A 12,065-nucleotide genomic window follows, 5' to 3' on the forward strand; every position below is an offset into this window, starting at 1 on the left:
CTTCAGAGCACCTGCCTCAGATCACGTGAAGATGCTTTTTAATGCTGAAGATCCCCAGACCCCACCCCAGACAGACTGAATCAGAATCTTTGGGATGAGGCCCAGGAATCCGCATTTTAACAAGGAGATGATTATATACACTAAAGTCTCAAATTAAAAAGAACTGCAGATGTTTCTCATGATTAGGCATATTTAAAAACATTGAAATAGAGTAGGTACCTTTTCAGAAGAATGTCATTCAATTCAACATGACGTGGAGTTGCTGAAACTTTACCAAAACCTCATGAAAGAGCTTAAACTATAGAATTACTATAAGCTGAGTGGCTCCAAACTTTAAAAATCCCATCCTTTTGTTGCAGGAAGGGGGACCCCTTCCAGGGCCTGAGAGTGGGCTCTTGTCTAACACTTGGAAATGAATTGTCCGAGGAGACACACTTACTGACAAAGCAAGAGACTTTACAGGGAAAGGGCGCCCGGGCAGAGAGCAGGAGGGTAAGGGAACCCAGGAGGACTGCTCTGCCACGTGGCTCGCAGTGTCGGGTTTTACGGTGATGGGATTAGTTTCCGGGTTGTCTCTGGCCAGCCATTCTGACTCAGGGTCCTTCCTGGCGGCACGTGCAACCACTCAGCCAAGATGGATTCCAGCGAGGAGGATTCTGGGAGGCTGGTAGGACATGTGGACTGGCATCTCCTCTCTCCTTTTGACCTTTCCCGTATTCTTCTGGTTGGTGGTGGCTTGTTAGTTCCGTGTTCCTTACCAGGATCTCCTGTCGTAAAATAATTCATGCAAATTGTTACTGTCTTTGCCTGGCCAGGGCGGGTGGTTTCGGTCTGCGTTTCCCCTAACACTTGAAGAGGCAGCATTTTAGCCTCACTCTTTTGCGGAGAGCCTTGTTTAAGTCACAGTACTTAAAACAAGAGCTTGTGCTGAGAAGACCTTATAATAGGAAACCAAGAGATGAGGGATTCTTTGTCGACGGTTCCCAATTTACAATCAGGTTCTCTTTCAAGAGCATGTAAGTTTGCATTTCCCCATAGAAATAATACTCTAGGTGAGAGGAAGTAGAGAGGCAGGGCCTGCCAGGTTTTGGGGTGATGGAGGGTGGGACCCTCCCTCCAGGGCCTGCAGCTGGCTGTGCTGGGAGGGAGGAGCTGGGATCCCCCCAGCCCGACTCTGGGGTTTCTCCAGGCTGTGTGGTTGCCAGTAGCTGATTCTTTTTTTTTTTTTTACAAGCCATGGACAGTTTTTAATTTTATTTATTTATTTATTTATAGCCATAAAATAAATTGGGTCTGTGTTGGGTCTTCATTTCTGTGCGAGGGCTTTCTCCAGTTGCGGCAAGCGGGGGCCACTCTTCATCGCGGTGCGCGGGCCTCTCACCATCGCGGCCTCTCTTGTTGCGGAGCACAGGCTCCAGACGCGCAGGCTCAGTAGTTGTGGCTCACGGGCCTAGTTGCTCCGCGGCATGTGGGATCTTCCCGGACCAGGGCTCGAACCCGTGTCCCCTGCCTTGGCAGGCAGAGTCTCAACCACTGCGCCACCAGGGAAGCCCCCAGTAGCTGATTCTTAATAATTTAGATCTCCACTTCAGTTTATGCTTTGAAGACAGAAGTTAAGAGAAACAAAGGATTTGAAAGCATGTGTTATAAACTATTTCTTAAAGACATTTCAAGAGAAAACCACTTGTAAAGAAATTCTTTCCTTACCCTGCTTACTTCTTTCAACCAGTAAGTACCTGCCTACCTCAGGGGGTTATTGGTAACACCAAGCAAGGGGTGTGTGTGTGTGTGTGTGTGTGTGTGTGTGTGAGAGAGAGAGAGAGAGAGAGCGAGAGAGAGAGAGCACTTTGTTGACACAAGGCAAGGCACTGGGGAAATGCAAGGTGGCATGATTTTCATTATGACAGTCTCAGCCAACAGGCTCAGTCCCCAAGATGACAAATCAATCTTAAACACACAGTTTGAAAAGGAGCAGGGTGAAAATTTCTGCTTAAACCCCTTATGATTTAAGCTGATGAGAACCTCAGAAAGAGCCAAGCTGCGCTGCTGAAGACTTGGATAAGAGGGGAAATTTAACCCAGATAAGGACAAGTAATAACGCTTTAGAGGAAACATTAAACACGTTATCAGACCTGAATGGCTTGTTAACTTCTGATGCATCAAATCGTCAGAGAGCAGGTGTAGCAGAGAAAAGGTAGGCTGGGCGGGGAAGCGGGACCTCTGTAACCTGGCTAAGGGACTGCATGGGGACCCAGGACACCATAGAGTGTCACCAACCATTTGCCAGGACTGAGTAGTTTCCTGGGCTGTGGGACTTTGAGTGCTAAAATGATGAAAGTCCTGGGTAAACCAGGAGTTGGTCGCCTTAAGACCACAGCAGCTGTTTCTGGTGCTCTCTGGGATGAACAAGCCGTGTAACTTCCCCATACCTTCTTTCCTCTGTTCATAAGTGGAATTATCCTGTGTTCCTTTTCCACAGGGGAATTCCTCTTCCTTAACAAATATCACTAAATTTCACCACCCCAATGCCAGAACAAAGACGCTGCAGTGGGTTGTTTTTTGTTTTTTTTAAATTTGTGGGAAAACCCAGAAACATAGGATACTTATGAGTTAAAAGCTTCCAGATAAGTTAGGAGTCCGTTGTCAATGGTAGGACTTGGAATTGTGAAAGAAAGCTTCAGACATGTGATTCCATGGGATCTCCTGAGGATAAATGTGAGGTTAGAGGAAAGGGAGAAGAAACTAGTACAAAGCAGATAGGGTACTCTTTCCAGAAAGAAGTCAGTGCTGGGAAATTCTGTGGACACAGTCCAGGGAAATTGCCAAGCTGGAATTCAGGTTAACTGTAAAGAGAGCAGTTTTGTCTGGAAGCTAAGCAGAATCCAGGACCCTGAAAAGACCTAACTTTTCTGAGGGTCTAGAGAGGCTGAAGAAAGTAGATTTGGCTTTAAACTGGAGGATGGACTGTGGAAGGACAGAATGACTGAAAGGATCAAGCTACTGAAGGACCATCAGATAAAGAAGTGAGAAGGAGGAGCTGGAACTTGTTTGCAGTCTGAGTGGGGTAATGTGAAATTATGCACCTGGAACTTCTCAATCTGTACATCTTATATGCCGAGACCTCCCTGTACTGCAGGCTCAGAATCAGGCAGGTAATTGTGCTATCCACTGCAACAAGCATGCAGAAGGGAAGTGTGAGAGCAAAGATGCAACAAGCATGCAGAAGGGATGTGTGAGAGCAAAGATGCAACAAGCATGCAGAAGGGATGTGTGAGAGCAAAGAATTAAGCCAAAACTGTGGGGTGCTCTCTATATAAATGCAGTAGTTATTCAGAGAAGGGACTCTGGAGTCCCGGATGAGAAGACAGACTTCCCGTGGTTGTTAAAAGATGGTCAGAGAGAAAGAAGGATGGCTTTCCAGGTAGGGGAATAGCCAAAGCAAAGCTACGGAATGTGTTTGTTTAAAAGTAGAGGAGGCTGGTTGGGAAGTAAATGAGAACTGAAGGAGAATTTGACAATGTTTCCCAGCCTTTCGTTTCACGGCAGTCATTGACAATGGTGATAATAGGTTGGGGTAAATGGAGGCCACCAGTTTGTACCCTAGAGTGCCAGGCTCTGCCTTGGGAACCTCACTGAGACACAGCAGCGTGCATGGCCCGTTGGTTGATAAACTCTAGGATAATGAGTGAGGAACCTGGTGTTGAGGTCCTGAAGTAAACCAGACAGAGAGAGTCACACTTGATTTGCTAGGACGTGGAAAAACAATGTCAAAACTTGAGCAGGAAAATAAAATGTTAAAAATGGTACTTTAAGCCAAGTACTACAACCACATCATCTAGGATGGATTGGGAGTAGATGATAGCTTGAGAATGAGGAAGGAAGATATTTTAATAATAAAAGGGGTAATATTATTGTGTACAATTAGTGATTCAGCTGAGGTGCTTCTAGCCACTGAAAAAATCTTTTTTTTTTTTTTTTTTTTGTGGCTGCGTTGGGTCTTCGTTGCTGTGCGCGGGCTTTCTCTAGCTGCAGAGAGCAGGGGCTACTCTTCGTTGTGGTGCGCAGGCTTCTCACTGCGGTGGCTTCTCTTGTTGCAGAGCACAGGCTCTAGGCGCGTGGGCTTCAGTAGTTGTGGCACGTGGGCTCAGTAGTTGTGGCTCGCGGGCTCTAGAGCACAGGCTCAGCAGCTGTGGCGCACGGGCTTGGTTGCTCCGCGGCATGTGGGATCTTCCCAGACCAGGGCTCGAACCCGTGTCCCTCGCATTGGCAGGCAGATTCTTAACCACTGCGCTTCGGGGAAGCCCGAAACAATCATTTTTAAAAGGTTGAAATACATTTTAAGATGAAGTATTAGCAACATTTATTGCTTCTGGCTGTGGTTTGGATAATGATGGTGGTGATGACAATGATGGTGGTGTCACCACTCAAGGTTTCCTCCTGTCAACTTAAAAAAATGAAATGATTTAGTCTGAATAAATTAAATGAACATTGAATTCAATTTTTTTTCCTACCAAATATAAGGCGCTAAGCTAGACATTGGAAAAAAATGAGAAAGACAGGTGATATGGAACCTCTAATTTTAGCAGAGAACCTGAAATGTAAAACATCCAAGCCTGTTACAGTATGGTAAGCATTGGGATATAAAAATGCACACAGAGGAAGAATGAAGTCTGGGGATGGGGCTGGGGGTATGGATCCTTTGATATCTTAGCTGGACCACGAAGATGAGTAGGATCAAAAAGACACAGAGAGGGGAAATTCCTTGGTGGTCCTGTGGTTAGGACTCCACGCTTCCACTGCCGGGAACCTTGGTTTGATCCCTGGTCGGGGAACTAAGGTCCCACAAACTGTGTAGTGCAGCGCCACCCCCTCCCAAAAAAAAGCATAGAGAAGGGAAAAGCATGAACAAAAAAATGCATGAGCTTGTATGTGTGAAGTTGCACAGTGCATCCTTTCAAGATGGTGTGAGAAGGGAGTGATAAGAGATGAGGCTGGAGAAGAGTAGCATCCTCTGAAACTTCCTCTCAATCTCTCTCTCTTTCTCTCACCCTCTTGGTGGAGAGTGGCTTTTCTACCAGCCTCTCCTAGAGAGGCACTGTAGTTTGTGGTCAGGAGAATGGGCTCTGGAGCCTGAGAACTGGGAATTGAGTTGCAGCCCTGCCACTTGCTGGCTGAGTGACCTGGGGCAGATCACTTACTCTCTCCATCAGTAAAATGTAGGTCCTTATAAGGTCTTTGTGAAGAATGAATGAGTTGATGCATGGAAAGCAGGCACTGAGAACAGGGCCTGCAGTGTTGAAAGTGATCAATAAATGTGAGCTATTATTACTATTTTAACATAATCATCAATAACATGTCATTATTTTAGTTATTATGTTAGGAAAAGACAATTTTAAATCTGAATTTGTCTCATTCTTAGGGGTACTACATGATTTCGTAGGTTCTGTCAGCAAAGGAACTTGCTGAAATAGCCTCTCCAAAATATCTTACAAGAATACTTCTCCACTATAGTACCGGGGAATCTACCGATAGAAATGCTTTTAAGGAAGTCCTTTATAAAATGTTAATACTTCAGGAAGAGGGAATGTGGGTTTTAGCCATTAGCAACTCAGCAGGGATTAGTTTACCACACTAGGCAGGAAAGACTGGGCTGAACTAAGGAAATGCAATGTTGGATAGGTGAGAAAGAAGGTTCTAGCTTAGAGTGTTGTCTGTTGGGGGTGGAGGTCTTAGGTGGGGTCTTCAGGGCCCCTTGGAAAGTACGTACCATTTCAGTATCAAGAGGGGAAAAAGGAAATTAGTCGAAGAGGAGAGGGACATAGAGAAGAAGAGAGAATTGTTTACTTCACAAAACTGTTTAGGGTCAACCTTGTTAATAACAAGAGTTGCTGAAATGGCTTAAATAAAGCTGTAGTCAAGTCTTGTCTAAAAAATTTTAAGGTTATAAGTCCTAACATATTTTATGTAAAATGATTATGGATACTAATATAGAAGAAAAATATATATTATATATTTCATATATTTATATATATTTAGGTATATATATATCTCCCTTTTTGTTTGAAGTTAAAACTGACAACAGTCAGAATGCATGACTGTCTCGGGGTGCTAATTTCTAGGCTGCAACTGTTTCTAGTGATGTGGGAGGCCGGTATCAAGTCATTGCATGTTTATAAAACTGCTGATTGGGTTTCCCCTAGAGAGGAAATATTTCATTGGTGCTTTAGTGCAGAAACCGGTAAAGGTAGGTGAAATGTTTTTATAATTGCCACCAGGAAAAAGGGAGAGCCCAGGAGGATTCTTCTGCCCAAGGGAGCTCCTCCCTGGTTATAACCTAATTTGTGGGATGTATGTGGACCAGATGGGTGGAATTAAACCTTCTCAGGTGTTGTGGTTAGATTGTTTTAAAATGTCTAGAGACTCCTGGAAATGTGAGAAGTCATATTTCTCTTTCAAAGGACCATCCTCTTGTGGTTCAAATGTGGGCTTTTGAGACTGAAACTATAACTCTTGTGGCTATAGGGTGGGGTCTCCTTGTTTTCCTTCTTCCCCTATTGGGCTGTACTATAGGAAGGTGGCAAAATTCTTAATTTATGTTTGTGTTTTGATAAACCTGGGTCTAAGGGAGCTGGACAGGGGACTGGAGGCTAGTTAGTCATTGAAGAAGGCCCTTGCTTTCTATAGATCTTCTACCCTGAACAACTGGCCATCTCAACCTTCTTGTTACAGTCGTTCAGAGCATATATGCATCTGTCTGCCTGTGGTATTGTGAAAATAAGCTACAGAAAAATCTCAGGAGGCTGCCTCAGTAAACTGAAAGCTGGCAGGGGAAAAAAACATATAGGCAAGAGGGAGGTATTATATGTAAGGTAAAAGAATACAAAACATATATCTTAAATGAACTCTGAAATACAAGAAATAAATATAAGCGTCATCTGAAATTGTTCCCTGAAGAAGCCAGACCAAATGCAGTTCCTTATCCATGGTAGACACTGAATGAATTGTCTGGAAACTGAACACGCTGCTGTGGTCAAGAAAGTTAAAAAGATAAGCCCCCTCATTCACCCTGGGCAATGAAAGAGGACATACCTACACCTGAAACACGATGTGCTTAGCTTGAAGATAAGTCTAATGAAGTTGGAGCCAGTCAAGAGGGGACTAGCTGAAAGATTCAAGATTAGCGTTTCCACATCTCTCCCATAAAGAGCTACTGAAATGGCAGAATTCTGCAGTGTAAACAGTAAAAAGATGATGTTATGGTTGAATGGTGTCCCCCTAAAATTCATATACTAAAGCCATAACCCTCAGTACCTCAGAATGTGGCTATATTTGGAGATAGGGCCTTTAAAGAGGTAATTAAATTAAATGGGGTCACTAGGGTGGGTGCTAATCAGTGTGACTGGTATAAGGACTGGTGTCCTTGTAAGAAGAGATTGGGACACGAAGAGCAGACACCAGACACCTGCATGCACAGACAGATGACTATGCGAAGTCACAAGGAGAAGATGGTCATCCACAAGCCAAGGCAAGAGGCCTTAGAAGAAACAAACCCTGCCAACACCTTCATCTTGGACTTCCAGCCTCCAGAACCGTGAGAAAATAAATTTCTGTTGTTTAAGCCACCCAGTCTGTGGTATTTTGTTATGGCAGCCCTAGCAAACTAATACAGATGAGAACAGATATGATTAAATGATTTAAAATCATGAAGGGTCAAGAAAAGGATGTGATTATCTCAGGATACCTCTAGGTCAGAGTTTCTTAAAGCATGGTCTGTATACTCTACCTGCATCAGAACCACCTATGACATTTTTTAAAAGCATGTTCTCAGGCCCCTCTGGACCTAGAGTATTAAAATTTTCTGTTATGAGGTCCAAGAATCTTTTTTGTAGGCACCACAAGTGATGTTTTGCATGCTAAAGTTTGACACCCACTGTGCAAGGTCTTGCCCAACCTCTGGCCCTTTTCTGGGCATGACTGATTGGTACTAATTACATCTCAGCAAGTGCTGGAGTATCTGAAGCTCTGGCAGATGCTCTATGATCCGGGAACCGGGTACAGATCACATGGTAGGTTCTCTCTCTCCAGGTGTCAGCCAGTGTTTGCCAGCGTGTGAGGAATGCTGAATGGGATGGACCTAATGGAATCTTAGGGGAGTTTATTCTTGATTCTTGGAAGAATATATGCCTTACCTGTCTTACCCACTTAAGAGTATAATGACATATTTTAAACAATAATCTACAGTACATATATTATTTCTCTCATGAGATTTATTTAAAGATGCTATTGCCCTGGCACCTAAATTCTCAGAGGAAATACAAGGAATGGAAAGGTCATATTTAACTTTTCTATTGCTATACATCATTTGATCTTATACAGAAAGATCTCTGACAAGGTCTGTGCCTTTTTATGCCCTGTACAGTTAGAATATAATGCTGGTGAAATAGATAAGCAACATATATAAATAAAAACAAATTAATAATAAATGGAAAGAAATCTAATAAATTATTTCAGCCAGGCTCTGTGCTTTCATATTTCCTCATCACCCAAGGGAGTAGAAATAGAATATATTCTTTCACGTGTTCGTAAGGTGAGTTTTCTTTTCTTCATCTGTGAGCCAAAGAGGAGCTGAAGTTAAGGGCTGAGAGAGAGAGAAGTCGTTGAGAGTCCAAAACAAACACAGTGATAAACATTTTGTAGGCGGAATAAGTGGCATTCTGATTTAAACATGGCAGTTCACTAGGAGCACAAAAAAATGTGCACCCCTCCTCCCCCCATTTAAGGGATATAACAAGATTTTATAAGTTTTTTTTTTTTTTAGTACTGAAATTTAGGTAGGCCATATGAGAATGTTCAGGTGGGCAGGCCATTGGGCGATTTCTCTATTTTTCTTCTGGTGGTCCAACCTTTGAAACAGAATGCAACTACGGTACCTCGGGAATAACCAGGCCTGTCCGGGGTACTTATGGCCACAAATTTTTGAGCACTTACTCAATGACTGTCACTGCCTACAAGCTTTTCCCTCCTTGACTAACTAAATTTCAGTGTCTCTGTGTAGGCCGCTCATTCCCACTGGATTCTTTTTGGGGCGGAGGGGGCGAGAGGATGGATGGGGCATCAGAATTGTCATTAATGTTCTTCCAGGTGCTTTCCAGGAACAAGAGTTCTGGCACTTAACATGAATTGATTTTAAACTCTAGACCTTAATACTCTGGGGAGATTCAGAAGAAAAGCCATGAGAGCAACTGGGTTTCATTAGGAAAGAGAAGAGGACATTCAGTCTTCAAGGAGACAGCTTTCCAGTTTGGGCAGCGATAGCGTTTGTCAGGAGAGAGAGCCCTAACAATGAAAAACGGCTGTTTTGGCTAAAAAGCGGCTCTCAATTTGGACCAAATCACTCGTGTGGTGTAAGAATTGGTGCTCATTCCTAGATCTTTCCGAGCGGCCCTCTTCCTCGGTCCCGGGCTGAGCCAAGTCCCGGCCTAGGTGTTAGGCAGCCCCAAGGGCCTCGATCCGCGGACAGCGGGATTCCTGGCGCTGGCGGCGCCGGCGGCGGGTTGAGCAGGCGGACGACGGCGGCCGCGCCTTCATTAGAGGGCGCTCTGGGGGCGGCTCTGCAGCAGTCCCGACTCCCGCCGCTTCCTCCCCGCCGCCCCTCCCCGCCAGCCCCGGCGAACGCGGCTGGGCCCTGGGGACCGAGTCTCGGCGCCGCCGTGGACGGGGCGCGGGGCGCGCCGCAGCCGGAGCGGGGCCGGGCCCCGCCGCTCCTCCTTCCGCCTGCCATGCAGTCTTCCGGCTCCTCTGGCTCCCGTAGCCCCAGCCGGGGCCGGGCCAGCCCGAGGTAACCCCAGGCTCGGTGGGCTCAGGCCCCAGGGCTGCGGCGGGCTGGGCCCGGGGAGGCGCTGGGGGGCCGGGGAAGGGGTGTCGTAGTCGCGTGGCCCGGGGAGGAGGCGGCGGCGGCGGCGGCGGCGGCATGAGGGACGAGAGCGCGGTAGGCCCCAAGAAGGAGGCGGGGGCGCTGGGTATCCGCCCGCCTCCCCGGGACCCGCCCCGGTGACAGGTCTGGCCTCTGAGTCCCCGCCGTCCCTCTGTCCGCAGGCAGCTGCGAGGGGAGTAGGGCGTCCGCGCGCCCGCTCGCGCCGCGCCTCGGCCGCCGCTGCCGGGTCCATGACCGCGACCCCTCGGCCGGGGACACCCGCCGCCGCCGCCGCGCAGCACCGCGTCCCGGGCCGCCGACCCCCGGCCCCACCGGCTCCCGCGCTCCACCGCCCGCCGCCCGCGCCCGCCGAGGTGAGACCGGCGCGCGGGCCGAGACCGCCGCCCTAACCCTTCCACATCGCGGAAACCGCGGCGGGCCCCACCCGCCCCCTGAGCGCTGCCGTCGCCTCCTCTTCCCCGCTTCTTTCATCATCCCTGGTTTCCCTGGTGGGGACGGTGCTCCTCATCCCTGGCCCTTTGCCTCCACCTCCTTCTGCGATTGCTCCCCTCCCCCTACTCCTGTCGTTAATCCTTTTTTCCTTATTATCGCCCACTTTCTTCCTCTCACCCTTTTGCCTTCTTTTCTGCCGCCCCCCTTTTTTTCTGTAAAAAAAAAAAAAAAAAAAAAGGAACACAAGACCCGATTTGCCGCAAATGAACAATTTTAACTCTTTTTGCTAACGCGAGAGACCTTTTAAAGGAATAAATCAGTGCAGGAAGGGTGGTGGTGAGGGTACCGAGGTCGCAGTGTCTGGGAGATTTGATCGAGAGGTCCCTGTTTTAGTCTTCTTTTCACTCGTATCGTCAGTTTGGAGATACTGAGGGTGTGTGAAGCAAGTGGGTCTATTTTTCTTCGTTAAAGTCCAACAGAAGACTGCAGTCAGACGCGGTGCGGGCCGGCCACAGATTAGTTGGTGGGAATAGTGTTATCATTTGCTAAATATATTATGACATAGCTGTGCCTCCGTGAGCAGCTCCCTTGACCTTGTGCGGCTCCTCCTCCCTTGCTCTCTGTCCCCCTCTGGAATTTCCCGGACAGATCGCCGAGGTAATACACTAGGAAAGCTTAGACTCTCGATGTTTTCATTTATTTTTGTGCTGGAGGTGATTTCTCTGTTGGTGACTATCTAGATGTGTTTAATCCATTTTCCTTTTTAAATGAATTTTCTTTTCATCTCAGAAAGACAGGACAGTCTCCAATGTGAGAATGGCTGTGACTTTGGAAGAAGCTCCGTGGCTGGGCTGGATCTTGGTGAAAGCCCTGATGAGATTTGCCTTCATGGTCGCCAACAACCTGGTTGCTATTTCCTCCTACATCTGCTATGTAATTGTGCTTCAGCCCCTTCGACTGCTGGACAGTAAGCGGTTCTGGTATATTGAAGGAATCATGTACAAATGGCTTTTAGGAATGGTGGCTTCTTGGGGATGGTATGCTGGATATACAGGTAAGAATGAGAGCACTTTTAAAATGCATATTAAAAATTTTGTAATGTTATGCTTAAGTCAGGAGCCATGATTTAAAAAAAATATATATATATATTACACTTTGGGTGGAAGATGCTTTGACTACTGAAAAAATAAATAGAAAACAATTCTATTGAGTTGTTTTTTTCCAGAATCCTAATTTAGGAAGGATGATATTTTCAGAAGTATAATTTCATAATTATATATTGATAAATTCCTTAAATAATGTTTTTAAATGATTGACGTCTATTAAAACCAGTCTGTGAAAGCTCTCCTAGAGGAATAGGAGTGAGTTTTATAGGGCTTCAGGGGTTGGAAAATGAAGAGGTGAGATATTTAGCCCATAATCATTGGGCATTAAGAAAAACTACTGAGCCCCATTTGTGCTAAGATAGTTTAATAAGTTTTTTCATAGTGTGTCGTACTGTGTTCACGTTTGAAGCCAAGCAAAAAATGGCTTTCTTTTCTGTTACGTGTTTCTTTGGTTTACTAGAATCTATGTTTTATCTCATAATTCAATATTAGAATATTAAGTATAAGAAATTAAGTTTTATCCCTGTTAAGCTAACTTATCTTCTGAGTGTCTTTTAGTAGATTTTTATTAATTCTATTCTGAAGCGAACTTT

General features: G+C 45.9%; 1 protein-coding gene across 4 annotated transcripts in view; it reads left to right on the top strand.

The window, feature by feature from the left end:
* Positions 1 to 9,716: 9,716 nt before the first annotated feature.
* LPGAT1 (lysophosphatidylglycerol acyltransferase 1) overlaps positions 9,717 to 12,065 on the top strand; it is a 76,626-nt gene continuing 74,277 nt past the window's right edge. The window contains exons 1-3 of one of the 4 annotated variants that reach the window (XM_059938497.1): positions 9,717 to 9,838; positions 10,096 to 10,287; positions 11,156 to 11,420. In XM_059938497.1, the coding sequence (XP_059794480.1) occupies positions 10,165 to 10,287; positions 11,156 to 11,420 (388 nt within the window). In that variant the 5' untranslated portion in view covers positions 9,717 to 9,838; positions 10,096 to 10,164. Of the gene's footprint in view, positions 9,839 to 10,095; positions 10,288 to 11,155; positions 11,421 to 12,065 lie in introns of those variants that run through there. The other 3 variants (XM_059938505.1, XM_059938526.1, XM_059938517.1) reach the window with 3 other exon arrangements.

The sequence above is a fragment of the Balaenoptera ricei genome, chromosome 1 (assembly GCF_028023285.1).
Source record: "Balaenoptera ricei isolate mBalRic1 chromosome 1, mBalRic1.hap2, whole genome shotgun sequence".
Taxonomy (NCBI): Eukaryota; Metazoa; Chordata; class Mammalia; order Artiodactyla; family Balaenopteridae; genus Balaenoptera; species Balaenoptera ricei.